Source organism: Erigeron canadensis, chromosome 1 (genome assembly GCF_010389155.1).
Source record: "Erigeron canadensis isolate Cc75 chromosome 1, C_canadensis_v1, whole genome shotgun sequence".
Taxonomy (NCBI): domain Eukaryota; kingdom Viridiplantae; phylum Streptophyta; class Magnoliopsida; order Asterales; family Asteraceae; genus Erigeron; species Erigeron canadensis.
In genome coordinates this window covers 42,783,076-42,802,991 of record NC_057761.1, presented here as the reverse complement: position 1 = coordinate 42,802,991, position 19,916 = coordinate 42,783,076, and the positions used below count along the sequence as shown (strand labels likewise).

General features: G+C 34.9%; 4 protein-coding genes across 4 annotated transcripts; 2 read left to right on the top strand and 2 right to left on the bottom strand.

Moving 5' to 3' along the window:
• Nucleotides 1–903: 903 nt before the first annotated feature.
• LOC122585896 (uncharacterized protein At4g14100-like) lies at nt 904–2,442 on the bottom strand. Its single transcript, XM_043758014.1, has 2 exons — nt 1,852–2,442; nt 904–1,249 (listed from the first exon to the last, which is right to left on the bottom strand). Exons 1-2 carry the CDS (start codon nt 2,345–2,347, stop codon nt 1,071–1,073), a joined length of 675 nt encoding a protein of 224 aa, XP_043613949.1. The 5' UTR covers nt 2,348–2,442; the 3' UTR covers nt 904–1,070.
• Nucleotides 2,443–4,035: 1,593 nt separating this feature from the next.
• Nucleotides 4,036–5,384, top strand: LOC122585897 (40S ribosomal protein S27-2). The gene is made up of 4 exons (XM_043758015.1): nt 4,036–4,146; nt 4,335–4,436; nt 4,932–4,960; nt 5,073–5,384. Exons 1-4 carry the CDS (start codon nt 4,144–4,146, stop codon nt 5,197–5,199), a joined length of 261 nt encoding a protein of 86 aa, XP_043613950.1. The 5' UTR covers nt 4,036–4,143; the 3' UTR covers nt 5,200–5,384.
• A 3,454-nt stretch (nt 5,385–8,838) lies between these two features.
• On the top strand, nt 8,839–10,710 carry LOC122585895 (probable xyloglucan endotransglucosylase/hydrolase protein B). Its single transcript, XM_043758013.1, has 4 exons — nt 8,839–8,914; nt 9,390–9,715; nt 9,838–10,031; nt 10,139–10,710. The coding sequence occupies exons 2-4, from the start codon at nt 9,410–9,412 to the stop codon at nt 10,536–10,538; spliced, it is 900 nt and encodes a 299-aa protein (XP_043613948.1). The 5' UTR covers nt 8,839–8,914; nt 9,390–9,409; the 3' UTR covers nt 10,539–10,710.
• Nucleotides 10,711–11,501: 791 nt separating this feature from the next.
• Nucleotides 11,502–13,398, bottom strand: LOC122584789 (ran guanine nucleotide release factor). Its single transcript, XM_043756848.1, has 7 exons — nt 13,288–13,398; nt 12,961–13,047; nt 12,802–12,837; nt 12,567–12,704; nt 12,339–12,425; nt 11,955–12,079; nt 11,502–11,862 (listed from the first exon to the last, which is right to left on the bottom strand). Exons 2-7 carry the CDS (start codon nt 13,027–13,029, stop codon nt 11,709–11,711), a joined length of 609 nt encoding a protein of 202 aa, XP_043612783.1. The 5' UTR covers nt 13,030–13,047; nt 13,288–13,398; the 3' UTR covers nt 11,502–11,708.
• Between the last annotated feature and the right edge of the window lie 6,518 nt (nt 13,399–19,916).

Genomic DNA, 19,916 nt, shown 5'->3' with positions numbered 1-19,916 from the left:
AAGATACTTATAAACTGAATGCAGTAAAATCTTTTCTTTTACAGTAGTAGTAAGATTACAGCAATTGGGTGACACCAAAAAGTCCATTTTCACTTAATATGACACATTAGTAAGGATGCAAATCGGATGTAGACGTAGGTTGAGTAATATACCAAGTGAAACAGATAGCTTTATTTTTATGATATAAGAACCAGTTAGTCGGATCAAGTTGAACATGCCTCGTTCGCACAGTTACCCAATTCATTTTAGTCAATTTACAATTTCAACCTGTTGAACCCGATTTGCTAATATAGAACCTGATGACTATAGTCAAGCCCTGAGAGTTGGTCAGCCCTTTGAATCCTCCATCATCAGATACCCCGAAGTAAAGGGTCAACCATATGGTCTCAAAGGAGTCAAAGAGAACTCTTTAGAGTTTGGATTATCCACTAACCAATGCTCCAGATTGAAAGTCAAACCAATAGATTTTTAAACCAAACGGTTATCATTTTTTCACGTTGTAAAAATGTAACGATCACTTTAAGAACAAACCACCTCCAAGGAAACTCTGATGTCCGATTTAGCCTATAGATGACGGCTACCTAATGTTCTTACAAAAGTCTAAGGTTCGAACCTCGATATGTAACACGTTGAAGGTTGTGGGAAAGCGGTTCGAAAAAGGTCACAGCAACCTAGATTAGGCCACGTACATCTGAGCCAAAAACTCGACCTCCCAGAGTAACCTGAACAGGATAAACCTACTCAGTTTACCCGTTTAAAATTCAAGAACATTAACTGAAATATGGAGCTCTAATTTCAATCCAATATCACCTTATCACTAATAACACAAAAAGATTACCGAGCTAAATGATAAACTTTTTGACATCTCAACAATTTCACATCGTATGATACATATTTCCTAAATTCATGGCAATCTTTGGAATCTCACAGATTCTTGAACATTATGTCAGAATAAACATACACTATTCAAAAAGTGATTCATCGCAGGTGATCAATCATTATTAAGCGTAACGCAACGAAATATAAAAATGAGACAAATCTAGATACGCACATTAACCGGTTAGAGTACGCTACATACTTCCAATTCTAAGAGTGTCAAAATCTGCCAAACCTCTATGCATAATGCTAGCATCTGCCATTGTTGTAACAAGCGTCTTCTCCTTCTCCTCAAAACAATAGGAAGGAGCCTGCCACTTTATATCCTCAAGCGCTGCACCTACTTCAAACGTCATCACGTGTGCTTCCCTTCCTGCATTTCCTCACATCTAAAGGTTTAAACCCCGTTCATAAAACATACTTTTTAAACTTAGTGTATCCATTTACCCCACCAAAATGACAACCCGACGCTTTAAGTCACATATTCATACCTTGACCAAGAAACACTGTGGAACTTATGATAAACTAGATATACCCGTATAGGATTGCATTTTATAGAAGTTATCTCATTTCGACAAACCATTAAAAAAAATAACTATATGTGTTACCTAGTTTCAAGCAAACAGGTTTTTACGGAGTTTTTCTAATATCCGACTGGGTCTTCAGAAGTGCTTATATCGCTTAAAAATAAGCATGTAAAAACTTGCTAAAATAACCAGTTACCCGTTCGTTTTACAACCAACTTTTGTCAGCATTACTTATCTACTGTATAAAATTAAGCAATACCAAAACACTATAATGTTAAACTAAATTAGACTAACATTTTTCCACAACTATATACGTAGTTACCTAAAATCTGTCAATTACAAACCCTAAACCCAAAACCCTCAAAACCGACAACAACAATACCCAATCCCGTTAATTCCACAACTAAAATCTCAAAGTATTAAAATGTTATAATGGTAACTAACTAACCAGTATAAAAGACCCAATGAACAGGGCGTCTAGTAACAACATCTTCATAATAAGTAATAAAATCAGCTTTCTCCCAAACATAGCAATCAAACCCATCCACTTTCCGTTGACCAACATAAGTCGCACCATCCAGCCAATTAGGCCTCAGTATCCCAACCTCCAGCTGTGCAGAAGAACATATTTTATCATCATCAAGTGTGTAATAGAAAGAGGTACCATTGTTCCATTCTAAGTCATACAAAACATTTCCCAGTTGGTGTTGGATTATGTTGAAGTTACGACCGTTTGTCCAGTCGTACCATAAATCTATTAATTCTAGAATGCCGCTTTTGTTCATTACTAGGATTGAGTGGAATTGGTCTGGCCATGTTGTTGGCGTTGGTGGTGGGGCGGATGCGTTTGTGATGGGGGATGCTGATAGTATTGTGAATGTGAATAGTAGGAGGAGGAGTAGAATGTGGGGTGCAGAGTGGGAGGATGGAGGGGTTGACGTCATCGCCGTCGTTGGTGGCTAGGTGGCCGAGGTCGGTGAGAAGAAAAAATTGGATAAGAGTCCGATGTGTGTGTTTGTAGCACAACCTTTCCAAAGAAAACCCCACAAACCCATAAAAAAAAAACAACCTTTCCATAAAGAAAAAAAAGACAAATATTTTTACTACTTAAAAGTTAAAAAGAGCATTTTATTATCAAATTTGTAAATGTATAACTACTTATATACTCGCGCAATGCGACGGTGATGTGATGTTGGCGACGTCGAAGGGTGGTGGAGGCGATGGCGACGGGTGGTGGTGGCGGCGGTAGTTGCGTGATTATTAATATAAAAGTAATTGATATAAAAAGAATGTATTGTAGGTATTTTAAGACTTAGGGATATATGTTATAGATAATTTTATTAAAGGTATTATAAGTATATTTGGTGAAAATATTTAAATTAATGAATAAATGAGATCGGTAATTTGAGTAGATCAAGTTCTTTTTGAGAAAATAAAAGGGTCAAATACTTTATAAGGTAGTTGAGAATAAGATAGTTAAGATAAGATAATACAAGAAAATTCTTTTTAACACTGTGAGAGATGTAAGTAATATTTATTAACGATAACTTAACCATTTTATTGTTGGCTATTACAAGTAGTTTAATACGATTAATTGCATTAAACGTCATTGATTTATTACATTCATTTTTTTCATTTCTTAGCTCAACAATACTAAAGGTCTTTGTTTTTAAATATAGAGTTTAAAGGTTCGATGATAATATACAATAGGATTTTAAACTCGAAAGACGACATTGAGTGTTGCTTATTTATTTTTAAGTTTATAAATGGATGACACATGTACTTACTATTATATCTTTAATCCCTAATAAAGAGTATTAAATTAAGACATTAATCATCTCTTCTCTTATATAAATAAAAAAAATTGCTTCTATAAGATTTTTTAAAAAAAATTTCCTATGTGACAAAGTCACAATTTTTCCTATAAATGTTTTTAAAAATTATGACATCATATTTAAAATTATAATTTTAGCAACATTTTAGATTTTTAAAAAATTAATCAATCTTAACACTATCTTAGTTACTTCATTAATTTTTCCTATAGTTTTATAATTTACGTTTAAGTTTTGATTTCTATTTATCTCCAAGTAGAAATAATATTTTGAAGTTTAAAGTATATAACTGCATATTGTTTTTTTTACATGCTAAGTGTCTTATATAAAAAAGAAAAAAGAAAAAATAACTTGATTTATAAAGTTTAAATTAAAAAAATTATCATCAAATATATTTATGTTTGTTGTTTAAGTACACCAAGTATATGTGATACACAAAAGCTTAAAGGTAGCCATTTGCATATTTCATATACATATTCCAGAATAGATACAATCCATTCCGTCGTAATTTCAGCAACAGTAACACACTTTTAAAAAACTTTTATTAATAAGATTCGAAAATTAGGTCTTCATGTTAAAAATGACAACCACTAGGCCATTAGAATTAATCTTGCAATAATGAAATTATCAAATTAATCAATTTTGTTAAGTAAGTCCATTAGAATTTTCTAATCAATCAAAGTGGGTACTATTATGACGAACTTCCCAAATGAAAATACATGGGCCAGCTAATTATTAACACATAAAAAAGCCCAGCCCAATATCCCAGGCCCTAAAAGCTCTCACATCCGGATATATAGCAAAAACCTCATTTCGACCTCTCTTGAATCTTATTATCATCTGTTTCCTCCTTGCTAGGGTTTTCTTAAGGCGGCTACCATCTCAAAACACCTAACAAGCAATCAATCATGGTGAGCTATTTCTTTCTTTTTAATCACATAATATTATCACTCTATTTCACATATATATATATATATCATCTGTAAATAACAGTTTATTTCTAGATAAACTTTCATTTATTTGTATACAAATATTATTTTATGTATCATGTGAACTAACTAAAAAATATATATATATTTCTGTGTGTGTGTAAAAATAGACGCTCCCAAACGATGTTGATTTGTTGAACCCACCAGCTGAATTGGAAAAAAGGAAGCATAAGCTCAAGCGCCTTGTTCAGTCTCCCAATTCTTTCTTCATGGTATTACTTTATTTATATTTATTTTTTATATTTTTTAGTGTGCATAAATTTGAGTTTTTTTTTTCTTTTTATAATGAAATTAGTTAAGTTTGTGCATTAAATCAATGGGTATCAAGTGATAGTTAAATAGGTAATTAGTTTTGTTGTAGCTAAATCTGAATGATTAATAACTGTTTATTTGCTATTTAAAAAATATAATAATACGATAGGTGGTCGTAAGCAGGTTTGTTTAACCCGACCGCCTTGATTATCTGCTTTTTGAAAATTAAATTGGTTAGATACCCGTTTTGAAATGCCTAACATAATGTGAATGTTAGAGGGGTTTACATATCTTGCGACTCATACCATATGTTTATATTGCACTAAGTACTGTTCTTAAAATCGTGTTTTTGATTGTGTAGTTTTGCAAGTTTTGTAGGGTTTGATGGTTCTCTAATTTCTCCCCGATAGCTTTTTGAGTTGTATTGTTTTTCTGATTAACTTGAATTGATGCAGGATGTCAAGTGCCAAGGCTGTTTTAACATGTAAGTGATGATTATCATATTTTGTTATTCTCTTAATATAAGTGCGTTTGTTATTATAATTATTTTAGCATTTGATTGATTCTGTGTTCTCATTTGTCGTTTGGTTCTACAGAACTACTGTGTTTAGCCACTCGCAAACAGTGGTGGTGTGTGGAAACTGTCAGACAGTGTTGTGCCAGCCTACCGGTGGTCGTGCTAGACTTACCGAAGGATGCTCTTTCCGCAGAAAGGGAGACTGATGGAAATAGTGTTTTTTTGCTTTTGATCTGGTATGATGACTAAGTAGAAGGTACTTTGGTATTATGGCTTGCAAACAAGAGTAATGTTTTTGATGTTTTTTTATGCCGTTTTATGTGGACATGCAGCCTTTTAGTTTCAACTTATGACTTTTGTTCGATGTAATGAAGTTGGAATTTGTGTCAAATTTTCTATTTTGTTTGTGAGATTTTGCTGCCTGATACCAATGATCCTTGTGTTAATCTTAATTTAGCTATCGGCTGAATGCCTTTGTCATCTAATGATTGTTAACAAGAGCCCCCATGTTCAATTAGTTTTGACAATTACTACCATTATTTCCAAGGTTTTTATTTAGGTATTCCTTAACCAACCTCCGGATGTAGCCATTTTCTGCTGGACGTTGATTCAACTGTCTTTGCTTTCAGACTTTTAATTTACATATACTAGGCGAGTGATGGCGTGCCCAGTATAGTCCTGATCTACCAACATGAAAATACTCTTTTGTCATTGGCCTCTTGTTATTTAATCTATATGTTGGCTCAAATGTGAAATGGCTTCGCTTTCAGTATTTGTTTGGTTTTACTATGCTAGTGATGGTGAATCTTAGGATAGTCCTCATCCACCGAGACAAATCTATCATTGGTCTTGTGCTTTTAGGATATTCTTCTATCTGAAACAAGTTAGTCGACCGGCATTCTTACTCTGTTTTATCCAGTGAATACCCTCTAAGAAGATTGACTGGATTGATCAGAATTGTAATGTTCATAGTTGATTTAGCTTAGCATCAATAGTTAGTGGGGATACATATGAATATATTTTGTTAGGTTATCTGAGTTTGAATCGTATTTTATCAGGCGTGGGTCTTTTTTTTTTTTACCACAATTCTTGATCAATGAGCTTTAAACAAAAGCAGGCAGAAAGCTGTCCATTTCTTCCATCAGAAATGTGTGTGTCAAATTTTACTATACATTTAAGCATGTTGGCTGCTGCTATATTGCCAATGTTAAGATTGATGAACATTTAGTTTGGCACAACATGAATGTGCGTATTTGTACAGCAGGTAGAAGGATGTGAAGATGGGATAGGGAGATCCAAACATTTACACACACTATTCTTTATAGTTTATATAGATATAGAAGGATACTAATGGGGTATGTAGAGGCTAGCTTGTCTGTAGTATGCCCACCGGTGTTCGGGCTACACTCATTGTACGACGGATGGCCTTGAGCCCCAGCCAAAATTTTCTTACATATATATATATATATACAAAGTGAACTTGAATTAGAAGTTATTTGGCTGGATTTACTGGGATGTACATAAATATTTCGCTGGTTAATGCACATATATAGATGACTTAAATATTGTCTCATCTAATGATACCACGATGACATGAAAAAGTTAAAAGTTGCTGGATTGTGAAAACATGTAGCAAGTCATATATCCTCTATGTTAATATATTTTGAGCAGATATTATAGTAAGATCACATGATCTCTTCGTAAAAGTGGAGTCGAGAGAAAGGAACCTAGCTAGCTATAGCATCTTGACTTATAATGCTAGCTATTTTCATCATAAAATGCGTTGGCCGATGTCCATCAAGCCATGTGTCCATCCCTTCTATTCTTCAAGTTATAATCTAAGTCAATAATAAAGGTTTTTAATCAACAAAATTAACTTATTTTCATAAAATATTTGGTATTAAGACCTAAAATTTATAAAAGATGACATTTATGTCCATAGATCACTCATCACTCTATAGATAAAACATCCCATACAGAGTCATGTGTTACTTTTTTTTTGGTCAGTTTGTATAATTTATGTTTTGATCATTTAAGTTATTGTACTACTTAAATTAATTAACCATGGTTTGTGATTTTAAGAATGGGATACCATGGGATATGCATATGCCTTTTTTGTTTTGTTCTTTTTCAAAAACACGAGTCATGTTATCTTTTATATTATGAGGATAAGGTATGAATAGATTACCCATGGGATATACTAATACGGTTTTTTAACGAAAAATTTTCAAAGAAAAATGAAATACTATTAGTAGCTCGATCGTTACATAAACTAAAGAGTACAAAATAAATACAGGAAGGAAAAACTACAGCTTAAACACCATATATGTTCAGATTTTAACTAAGAAGAAACAAAAATGAATGAGAAATTTGAGATTTCTTTGAAAAAATATTGGATTTTGTTCACTACGAGTTATAGTTAACCTTTTTATTTTAAAATATATTCTCTATATTTTTTTTTAAAGGCGAATTTCGCTTGAGAACTTCGTGTCGCGATTCGACAACGGGAGGTCTAACATACGTTGTTTTAACCGGGTCTGCGCTAGAGAACTCACTCGAAGTAGAAATGCCTATTTCAAATACCCGATGGGGAAAAAACCCCTACTAATCCGCCCGAAGGCACGACGATCAATAGGGGTAAACTCTGCCAACTCAGACTTAAATCTGGGTATACCCAAGCCAAGCCTTCATAGAAAGACTTCTTGTACTTCCCAAGTATTAAACCCAAGACCTACTGCTTGTAAGGCAGGTGCTCAACCACTTGACCTAAATAGGAAGTACTAAATATATTCTCTATTTAATGTTTAAACATTTAGCAAAAATACACAAATACTTAGTACTTACAAAAGCAAATTCATAATTAAGTAATTAAATGATATCTGATTAAATTTCTTTAATTTATCCCGGTTGCTCGCATGACAATATTGAATTTTTGGTTCACAGACAGATATGATATTGATATTGTTGCGAATATAATTGTCAAACTCACGTGTGTGAGAACATAAATATGTGTGCACGGATATAAAAGACCCCATAATTTAACTTATACCTTTTAGTTAAAAACTAATATATAAATCAATCTCAAATACCAACATTTGAAGTATGGTTTAGTTTAAAGAAAGAAGAAAGGAAGCAAGTCACATGATGGATGATGGTCAATTACATCATGTATAATCTACGTTCAACGGTATATAATATCATAAAATAGATTAAATATTATTGGAGAAATTATCAAAAAGATGTTTATCAATTGTATACTTATGCATGATATGTTCGTTTATTTTTATATCTCAATCTCCTTATACTCTGTTGTCGATGTATTAAGACCCAAAATCCATAAAAAAAAACTACATTGTATGTTTACATATATACTTACTATTCGTTTATTTTCTAACGACTTTGGGAAGTTTTGAGAGCTGTGACAGGGGGTAAGCGTACGATGGTAGAGACTAGAGAATGACTAACATCGGCCAACAAAGGTTTAATAGGGTGTCACATTTTTATTGAACGTAAACGATAACGATGTTAATTATATTGAGTAACAAATTGAAAATGCAAATCTTGATATTATTGGAATGAGATAAAAATATAAAGGATTTTGCTAGTAAAAAGTAAAAAAAAATAATGGAATACAAAAATACTATTTGAGATTTTTTTTACATGTTTATCACAATCCATAACATATACAAACCAAATGTGTTAATGGATTATTAAATATAATAAAAGTATATAAATTGGTTGGCGGTGGCCAGGTAAGACCTGGCTTCGGAAGTAGACTAGCTAGCCTTGTATAATGAGTATATATATAATAGGACATTTTGATTAGCTACGTACACTCACCTAGAGTCTTAGCATTTGGCAAATTGATTAAGGAGATATCAAGTAGAGGACTAATCCTAGCTAGCTTTCCTCCTATTTGAGGTAAGCTTATTAATCTTAATCTTTCTATTTGTAAACATAAGTATGAACGATTTATCATCACATTTGATTTGAGTGATCATCATATATAGTATTTGTTGTGGAACAAGTTGAGTATATATATACATAAACTTGGTTGGTGCTTGTAATATACTTGTCACTTTTTATGTAATTTGTAATGCATGCGATTTGAATAAAACAGGTGTTTGTGAATCTTCTTCTTTAATACGAGTATATATTAATATAATCAATGAGTACTTTGTTTAGTTGTTAATTTGTTATGGTCCTATTTTATTTAAGTTTATAAAAGCTAATTGTCATGAACAACATTTCACTCTAAATGGTAAGATATGGGTTTAGCATTCATATGTACATATCCTATTGTATTAGTATATATGAAAATGATTTAATTGAGATAGAAGTGACATATATATATACATGGTATATGAATAATGCTTTTGTTGTTAATTTGTGACAGGGTGATTGGGAGCAGAAGAAATGGGTCAAAAAGGATGGGAAGGAGTGTGGACTTATGTTTATATGATGGTGGTGGTACTTCTTATGCATGGTGTGATCGGAGCCGCTCCAAAAAAGCCGGTACCGGTGCCTTTTGGGAAGAACTATATGCCCACTTGGGCGTTCGACCACATTAAGTACTTCAACGGTGGTTCAGACATCCAACTCATACTCGACAAATACACCGGAACAGGTTTCCAATCCAAGGGCACATACCTCTTTGGCCATTTTAGTATGCGAATTAAAATGGTTCCCGGAGATTCTGCTGGCACTGTCACCGCCTTTTATGTATGTATCTCTTGTGTATAAAGAGGATACTTCATACCCGCGCTATGCAGCAGAACGCATAATTGTATAATATAAATTTTTTTATGAAGCTAACTAGATAATGGAATTGACTGAAATTGCAGTTGGCATCACAAAATGCAGAGCATGATGAAATAGACTTCGAGTTCTTAGGGAACAGGACAGGACAGCCATACATTCTACAAACGAACGTGTTCACCGGGGGCAAAGGTGACCGGGAGCAACGCATTTACCTCTGGTTTGATCCTACCAAAGATTTCCATTCCTACTCAGTCCTGTGGAATGTCCACCAGATTGTGTAAGTTATACATTAATCTTTATATTCCAAACTTGCAACCTAAACAATACTTTAGGCCGGCCAGTAACTAACTAACCTTAGAGTTTACTCTTACTAATATTTTTCAGGTTTTTTGTTGATGACATTCCAATAAGGGTGTTTAAGAATAGCAAACATTTGGGAGTTCGGTTCCCATTTGATCAGCCCATGAAGATATACTCGAGTTTGTGGAATGCGGATGACTGGGCAACAAGGGGTGGGTTGGAGAAAACCGACTGGTCCAAGGCACCTTTTGTGGCTGCATACAAGGACTTCCATATCGATGGTTGCCAAGCGTCTGTGAATGCCAGATATTGTGCAACACAAGGAAAACATTGGTGGGATCAGAAGAAATATCTTGATCTTGATGATTACCAATGGCGTCGTCTACGTTGGGTTCGTAGAAAAGTCACAATTTACAACTATTGTACTGATCGCAAACGGTTTCCTAAAATGCCTCATGAATGCAAAAGAGACCGTGATGCCTAAACAATATTCATTTAGAATGTTATCGACTCATTCGAACAACTTTTTAGATTTAACGAACATAATAAGCTAACTATTCCATAAAGATGTTCATGTACCATTATCCTTTGCCCATGTTTATTTATGTATTTGATGTTTAGTATTTTTATATGATATGAATGTGGCACTCTTTTTCTCGATTATAACTTACAAGTGTGTTTCTCTTTGATATTGTTTTAGTAGAGAGCCTATGAAATTCTATCAACCATCTGTAAATATCAGAATTTTTATTCATAGGCAAACCCATTAATGACCTTGAGATATACCATCTGGATTCGAGTCTCACTTTTTACATTTATAGCGTAGAAAATGGATTAATAAAGGGATTTCAGAAGTACTCAATACCCAAGCATTGATAGTTTATGGTTCTGAAAAGATATATCTAAATTTCTATCAGGTTATCCGACATTATTCATAATGATAACAAGGAAGTCATATGAAATTATGTTGATTGGAACTTCATTAAATGGTATGGTAAAGGGTCTCACATATCGCCAAGTTGGCAACACGCCTTCCCACTCAAATTTCATAAAAACATGATATGGTCATACTTAGTCGCACAAGTTTTTGGTCTCCATCACACCCTCATCGCTCAACCCAATTAGAAAATTCATATCGAAGCGGGTCCACCACTGCCTCTTCTCGCTCCTGCAACCGGCTTCCCCTTTCTGCATGCTGGTCACAAAGCAACTGTCGTGGCTTCCCCATTCTCCTGTGGGTAAGGCACATCCTAACGCTTCATCCCCCTCTCCATACCGTTCTCTTTCATAAATCAAACCCCTCAACAATCAGATGATAAAGAGCGCAGCGATTTACTGAATTTCCTGTCTGTGTTTGTGACAGACTAAACATTGATATTCTACTTCTATATCCATGTATGTAACACTAACACCAAAAATATAACATTTTAAATAATGAAACTTAATATGGAATACCAATAGCACCATTTCATTCTAATGATAGTTCAGTTGAAGCAAATATCTGATAACATAGGAGGGCATACTGGCAAAGCTCATAATAACCTAGACCTATAAAGAGCATGAACCATGGAACTCAATGGAACCAAATGGAAAAAACTAAGATATTGACTCCTAATATGAAAATAAACACTCAATGACCACCAAAAGTGTTTTTTCAAATGGCCGCAGAAGCACCAAACAGGTTCCAGTCGTTGATGATAAATGTAGAAACCGCTTGTTTAAAAACATCAGCCATGGGTGTCCGTCCTGACTCTGCAGCAGGTACAGTTGCACCAGCTCCAACCGAGTTAGCACTTTCACTTAAAGGACTGCAACCCAACACACACAAGCACAAACACAATGTCAATTATTTGATTCATGAGCTAATAAAACCCAATACTAAACATTACAACATGCATACCTTATGAAGACGGGCTCATACGCAGTAATGAGTAAATCTGTTTGAACTCCTTTGAGTCTTAAATTGGCCAAGTATACCTTCACAAGATTCTGTGCTTCTCTTCCTTGGCGTCCCTTGGAGATAGCCTATACAAATTGCAAAAAATGACATGAACGCGTATGAAAAGATAGCGACTCAAAGATTGATTCCATTTGTATTTTGTTTACATGTCTATCATCTATGGTCTTCCAAAAAACAGTTATTTGTCTATCATAGTTACTTGGTTTTCCAGAAGAAGTAAATTTTATGGTTCCACTTGCAACTTCATATTATATTATTATTAGCATCATTACAAAGTATGCATTTTACTCAAAATATATCAATCAAAGTCGGTATGTTGTTTACCATTTGGGCGGTCGCAGTATTGATGACAGAAGGCATGTTTCTGTATGATAATTGTTGAGCTTCGAATACTGCAGACTGTTCAGTCACCTAAACAAAACAAAACAAATTTTTTTTTTTTTGGTGATATCTATGTTATGTCAATGTAACTACTAATAAAGGCAGTGTAGCATAGTTGCAAGCAAATCAAGTATTCGGAATGTATGTAAGTAATAAAGAAAGTGGCCATACAATGTTGCCCTCGGCGCTTTGTTCAGAAGCAAGGTCTTGAAGAAACCAAGTAGCACTTGCATTGTCTGCAACCTCATTTTTCATCTCTAGTAGCTCGATTATTAGGCTCTCGTCACGGTCTGGGTCCACATACACCTCCTAATCAAAACAACAAAAAAACCCAATTAGAAAAAAACAAATTAAAAAAAAAAAAAAACAATTGAGAACGAAAACGAACAGGAAGAAACAAACCAACCTGGTGATCAGGAACTTCGCGGATATTACTCACATCCTGCCATCCAAAAATAAACATAATATCATTATTAGTAAAGAAAAAATAAAAAAATATTATGTAAACATACATATATTACATTCTAAAATACAGATACAAAAAAGGAAAGAAATAAAACAAAACCTGAAACCTAAGAGGGAAATTAGAGGAAATTGCAGCACCAAACAATTGTCTTTGCGGAATTCGTTCCATTGTTCAATTAAATTACACCTGCATATTATCAACAAAATTCTAAATTAATTCACAACCATCTACAATGTGGTAAAGAGGTCAGGTGTAATTTAGAATTCAGAATACCTACCTACATTATACACCCAACAAAGTCTCCACTAAATATCATAATTGAAATAAACTAATTAAATAATTACTGTGGTAATTAAAGAAGAAAAAGTAAAAGTAAATAGTGAATATTCTAAGCAGGGGAAAGAAAAAAGAAAGCAGGGTTTGTACCTCGATTGATCAATTCAGAGAGAAAACGGTTTTTCGTACTGGAAAGAATGAATGTTTAAGGAGGGTTTATATAGTAAGTAAGCGATGTCTGCGTGAGGTATAAGCTGAATGCCTCAGAATGTTAGCTTCAATACAAAGCTACTTTCTATTAACACGTTTTAAAAATAGTACGTACAATTTTGTAGTTTTTTTTTTTTTTTTTTTTTTTTTAAGTTTCCCTGGTTAGAATTATATTACCCATAATTAAAATTCAGGTGTCTAGCTGAGTTACTAGAACGACTATTACAAATTCATGCACATCGAGCACCATAAAAAATAAAAATACCAAGACCAAGTACCACCATTTAGTCACGTTACAAGCTAACAAATACAAGCATCCACCATGATACAAATGAGTTAAGCTTAATTAACTAAAGTAAATGGAAGTTCCCAAGCAGTTAGGAATCTTTCTACTCTTCTAGTCTTCCTAAATCGGAATGTCATTAACTTTAACCTCACGGTATTAATAATAGACATCCCAAGTTGCGCTTCCGACCTTTTCTTCTTTTTAAATAACCGGTTGTTTCTCTCTTGCCATAAGAAATATGTTGAGGCAGCCAATACAAGTCTTGTAACAATATTATCCATAGAACGGGTACCACTTGCTAAAATTTGACTCGTCAATAACAAATTCCAATATATAGGTAGTTGTTGGATTGCTGCTTTCCTTTGAACCTCTAGTCAAACCTGTGTGCTAAAGGAACATTCAAAAAAATAAATGTGAATGTGAATCAGGTTCCATCTTGCACAGTGAACAAACAAGCTCATCTTGAGAAACTCCATTTAGCTCCCATGATCTGAGTTGATCCTGAGTTTTCAGTTTGCCCTTAATAACGAGCCAAATAAGAAATGCATGCTTTGGAATATTATGGTTAAACCAGACCACATGACACCAAGGCACCTTTGGCTCCCTAACACGAATATCGTCCCAAACAATTCCAACTGAATAATGATGATCAACAACATTTCTATCTTTCCAAAATACGACATCCATAGCATTAGAATCAATACTTGGTATGCTTGCGTTAGGAAATTTGTTATTCCAGCTTCTAGGCCAAGTCCACGAACCATTAGAGATCAGATCAACAACTTTAGTAGACGAATTGTAACCGGCTCGAGAAATCATCCTGGCAGTTAAATGCTCTGCTAAAGGACTATGCGTACACCAATTGTCATACCAAGCCGACACTGAATTCCCATCTCCCACTTTATACCACATAAACCTTCTGATCAAAGGGTGAATTTGAAGTATTTTCCTCCATCCCCATGACATATTTCCAGTACAAGTAACATCCCAAAAGTTCTTACCCCTTAACTTATATGTATGAATCCAACGAACCCATAACGATTCTTTATGTGTTAGTATACTCCAAATTTGAAATGACATTAAAGCCACATTAAACTGAACCATACTGCGAATACTTAAGCCTCCTTCGTCTTTAGGAATACATACCGAGTCCCATGCAACTTTTGATTTTCCTCTTGTCATGGGACCTTGGCACCATAGGAACCCACGAACAATCTGCTCAATCTCTTTAATAACACGGGTAGAGAGAATAAAGACAGAAGACCAGTACACATATAATGAAGAAAGAACTGATTGAATAAGCTAAAGTCGACCTGCAAAGGAAAGAAACTTCTTTTTTTAATTTTCTCAATGAGTTCCTTACAGTCTCTTGCCATTAATCTGGTCGACACTAAAGGAGCACCAAGATATTTCACAGGCAGCCTACCCTCCTGAAATGGTAAAATTTGAAGGATAAAAATCTTGACATGATTCATAACGTTGGCAAAGTATGTTGTGCTTTTAGGAATGCTAGTAGCCAAACCAGAAACATTTTTAAATTCATCAAGAGCATTAGATATCACCCTAACCGAATCCACATCAGCATAAGAAAATATGAATAGATCGACGGCAAAACAGAGATTGACAGATTTAGAGTATCACAACGAAGATGATACCTGAATGAGTCGAACTACTCAACATTACGCTTCAATATAAGAGTCAAAACCTCCATGACCAAAGTGAACAAATAAGGTGACAAAGGGTCACCCTGCCGCAAACCCCTTTTACCTCTAAAAAATCCATACAAATTACCATTAATACTAATAGAGAACGAGGTAGAAGCAACACATTCCATAATCCACGAGACCATTTTTTCATGAAAACCGTACCCAACAAGAATGTTTTTCAGAAAAACCCAATCAACGGTATCATAAGCTTTTTGTATGTCAACCTTAAAAGCACAACGAGGTCTACCTCTATCTAAATGATAGTTATGCATGATTTCATGAGTCAGGAGGATATTATCGGAAATTCTTCTACCGGGTATAAAGGCTGACTGGTTAACACTAACAAGGTCCCCAAGCGAATTTTTAAGCCGGTTAGCTATAATCTTTGTGATACACTTCAGAAGAACATTACACAAAGAAATGGGTCTATAATCAGTCACTAGTGAAGGGTTTTTAACCTTCGGGAGAAGTGAAATGATTATGTGATTTAACTCTTTTAACAATTTCCCCGAGCTGAAGAAATCCTTAATGGCATCTACAACATCAGAACCAATCACATTCCAAGCTTCTTTAAAAAACATTGTAGAAAATCCATCAGGTCCTGGAGATTTGTCATTACCCATAGAGAACATAGCTTCCTTGACCTCCTGATTACTAATCTCTCGCACCATATAATCAGCCGTTTCCTGTGCTAGTTTAACTTGAAACAAATCAGAGGTAAGAGGAGTAGTTATACCCGGTTTTCCAAGAAAATCCATGTAATGATTAAGAAAAGTCGAATGTAGGTCATTGCCATCTACAATATTGCCATCAGAATCAGTAACAAAATCTATTCTATTCCGAGCAGTTCGGCTCTTTACAACCTTATGGAAGTACGCCGAGTTAGAATCCCCCACTTTTAACCATTCAATCTTTGCCTTTTGTTTTAAGAATCTCTCTTCATTCAACAAAGCTTCATTAAAGGCTTGCAAAAATGAAGCTTCTTTCTCTCTAAGTATAGGATTAAACGGGTCTTTATCTAGAGCTTTTTGCGCCTAATCTAAATCCACACGCAATAGACAAACCAGATTATGAATGTTCCCGCCATCAAACAAAAGCTTCCGAAATGGCTTCTTTAAAGCCTTTAATTTCTTAACTACACGATAAATAGGAACACCAACAATATCCATACTCTACGTATCCAAAACAATATCATGAAACTTGGGATTTTTTACAAGAACATTTGAGAACTTGAAAGGTTTTGGCTTAAACCTAGATTGCATCGGTATCTTGAGCACAGCTGGAGAGTGATCAGAATTACGATAGGGTTGAAACACCGCCGTTGTTCCAACAAAAACCTGATTAAACACAAGGTTCGCCATAATCCTGTCAATCTTCTTTAAGACACCATTAGCACCTCTTGGTTTTTGAGTCCAGGTATAATGAAGACCCACTTTATTCACATCCATCACTTGAATATTATCGACACATTCTTTAAACTCCCTCATAGATATATCTATATTAGAAGGACCAGAAGCTTTATCTTCCAAATTAAGGTTGCATTAAAGTCTCCAAGCAAACACCCTGACTTGTCACCAATAAAAACCTTGCGCCTAGCCAAATCATTCCATAGAGCACGTCTTTGGGTATAAACATTGTGGGCATAAATAAATGAACACATAACAACCCTCTTATCAGCTTTTATGCAGATTTGTGTATGAATTACCTGGTCGAACTGAGATAGAAGCATAACATCAGCCAAATCAGGATTCCACCCAAGCACAATACGCGAAACCTTGTTGCAAAGGTTACCATTCGTCATCCAATTCCAATTCCATAACACTTTAGAGCAAAGCTTCTCCACATAAACCGGTTTAATGTGAGACTCTAAAATGGCACAAACAGCTAATTGATTCTCCGACACCACCTGACGAACCTCTTTTTGTTTAGGAGGTTGGTTTATCCCCCTAACATTCCATGCGACAAGATTAAACATTGGAAACATGGTCAATAGGAGTGCTTGCTCCTATTTCCGTATCCATATAAGCCCCTAACTCATCGAATATATTTTCAACCTCCTCGTCATCACTATTGGCATCAAATATCGTAGTTATAACTTTTGGATCTTTACTAAATCGATACTCTTCTTTTTTCCTATCTGGTTTAACCCGTTCAATTACATTGTCCCCAACATCATTTCGAACATCATGCACCCCTTGAACATTATCTTGAAGAGAAGAAAAAGAATTATGAGTCTTGATGGACTCTTCTACATGAACTTGAGAAGTAAAAGGCCCGTATGATCATGTTGCTTAGCCTTTTGTTGGCCATTGTGAAGTATTGGAGTTAAAAGGTTGCTTAACTCGATATTGAAAATCTGGTTTTGATATTTTGATCCCCACAATCTGCTTTCCATTAGTCTGCCCACTTTTCCTTTTTCCTTTCTGACGAGCAACCTCAATAAAATCATCATTCTCCTTTGTAGTAGGTACAAGTTTCACCATCTTAGGGCATTGAGCGTCATTATGTCCAAAGATTTTACATGTAAAACATCGTAGAAGGCGCGACTCATACTCTACATTGACCACTTCCTTGGTGTGATCCTTCCCATTCAAACTAGGCACAACAGTTATCAAGCTATCCTTAAAATCCATCGATGAATCAATTTGCACAAGAGCCTTGGCATAGTTGGTACGTCCCCAAGAGTCCACACACATAGAACTAGTATATGAATCCAACATTATTGGCTTACCAATTTTCGAGGCCACCATACTCAACCCGTCTTCTGTATAGGCAGCACACGGCACATTGTGCAATTTAATCCACACAGGGACATTAGTGATTTCCTGTATTGTCAAAGAAGCATCAGGAGTCCATATATTCAGCAATATCGGTATGGACCTTATCATCCATAGACCATGTTCTAGAACCTGCTCCATTCCCTTCTTAGTCTGGAATTTAAAGAAAAAGAATCCCATGGAGTTCATCATTACTCTTGAAATCCCAAACTTTGCCCAAGAATTATTTACGTAGTTTTCAACAATGGGAAATGCAAGCCTTTTACCGAGAAAATATCCATACAAAGTATTCTCAAACCTCGAGGAAACCTCCACAGCCGATGCCAATGGAATAACAACATCAGCCCCTTCAATCTCAGATTGTGATTCCAAAAGCCTAAAATTAACTTTGCGAACCTGTTTTTCAGTTTGAAGTGCACTAGCATAAGACATTTTAGGCACGTCCTCAGCATTCTGGACATTCTCCTGATTTGTGGCCTTTTCATTAGCATCAGCCACCTTTACATTCTTATCAGTCCTATCAGCTTTATTCTTCCCATTATTAACATTTTCCATCTCGTTTAGTGGTTCAACACTTTCCACCTGATCAGTATCCTCACATCCATGTTTCTTAGCCACAAGTGTAGGTTCTTTTACTAATTCAACAGAGTCACCTGAATCTGCCAAAACTTCTATAGCGACCCCATGCACATCACTTGAATCTGATTTTGAACTTCTTAAAACACGTGGGAGCTTCGTGACCGTATTAGATACCTTATTCTTAGTAGCATCTTTTTAGGGCCCCTATCTTTAGCATTATGCTTTTTGGGTTTCACTGGGGACATTTCACAAACACCTGGTGTGCACCTTTAGTTTTTTAAAAGGAAAGGAAATTTTTGTCGGTTAAGTATGAAAAGAAAATTAAAGATGAAGTTGAGAAGAACATCATTAATGATTTAGTAGTAATATTTAGTTTAGTAGTAGTTCAGTGTTTGTTTGATTGATTTTAAAATAATTCATGATCATCATAAATACACTTTTATAAAATATAAAACACAAAATCTGAATTTATTTAATTTTGCAGTGTTTTAGTTAACGCCTTTTTTTACAAAACTTATTACCATTCTATTTCAATCAAACATAATACAACTTACAAATAAGTTATAATTTTCCTAATTAAAAGTAGGGCTATTTGATTAGAAAGTATTTCAATTTGTTCCGAATATCTTTTTTAGGACCAAACTTTGTCTATTGTGAGGATTGAAACTGGTAAAAACTTTTATTTATGGTCCGCGACAAGGTAGCCAGTCACTTTTAATTTTAATTTCATTTTCCATTTTATATTTGCTTAAGTGGAAATTACATGCCATTGCCTAATCAGATCTTTCCTTACCCTTCTTCACCATTCTTCTAATTAAAGGTGATCATGGGCTCAACCCGGCCCGACCCAGCCTCAACCCAGGCCCGGCCCATGACCCGAAAAATACAAAATATGTGGACCGAGGACCGGACCATGTTTCATTGGGTTGGTCTGGTCCGGGTTAGTATGCGGGCTCGGGTTTTTTGCGGGCCAATCCGTAACCCGGATAACAACAATATATTTCAGGTATCAGAAAGGTGTGATATAGACCATCGTAGCTCTACTCAAAAGTCGTGACCGCTTTTAAAAATACCTCCGAGATTGTAACATAACAAATCTGAATTTATATGTTTGTATGTGGGGGTGTATAAATTGGTTATTTGGTTATGTCATATTTGGGTGTTTTTCTATATTTTGTGTGGATTAAAGAAGGTATAAAATGGTTTTAAACTTTTTACTGG

Excerpts from the sequence above, each read along its gene's own strand:
- LOC122585895 (XM_043758013.1), top strand. The coding sequence starts at position 9,410 with ATGGGTCAAAAAGGATGGGAAGGAGTGTGGACTTATGTTTATATGATG. Across the intron at positions 9,716-9,837 it reads GCACTGTCACCGCCTTTTAT|TTGGCATCACAAAATGCAGA; the intron begins GTATGTATCTCT and ends CTGAAATTGCAG. Across the intron at positions 10,032-10,138 it reads TGGAATGTCCACCAGATTGT|GTTTTTTGTTGATGACATTC; the intron begins GTAAGTTATACA and ends AATATTTTTCAG.
- LOC122584789 (XM_043756848.1), bottom strand. The coding sequence starts at position 13,029 with ATGGAACGAATTCCGCAAAGACAATTGTTTGGTGCTGCAATTTCCTCT. Across the intron at positions 12,838-12,960 it reads ATTTCCCTCTTAGGTTTCAG|GATGTGAGTAATATCCGCGA; the intron begins GTTTTGTTTTAT and ends TTTGGATGGCAG. Across the intron at positions 11,863-11,954 it reads TATGAGCCCGTCTTCATAAG|TCCTTTAAGTGAAAGTGCTA; the intron begins GTATGCATGTTG and ends GTTGGGTTGCAG.
- LOC122585897 (XM_043758015.1), top strand. Across the intron at positions 4,437-4,931 it reads CTCCCAATTCTTTCTTCATG|GATGTCAAGTGCCAAGGCTG; the intron begins GTATTACTTTAT and ends GAATTGATGCAG. Across the intron at positions 4,961-5,072 it reads TGCCAAGGCTGTTTTAACAT|AACTACTGTGTTTAGCCACT; the intron begins GTAAGTGATGAT and ends TTGGTTCTACAG.
- LOC122585896 (XM_043758014.1), bottom strand. The coding sequence starts at position 2,347 with ATGACGTCAACCCCTCCATCCTCCCACTCTGCACCCCACATTCTACTC. Across the intron at positions 1,250-1,851 it reads TCATTGGGTCTTTTATACTG|GAAGGGAAGCACACGTGATG; the intron begins GTTAGTTAGTTA and ends GAGGAAATGCAG.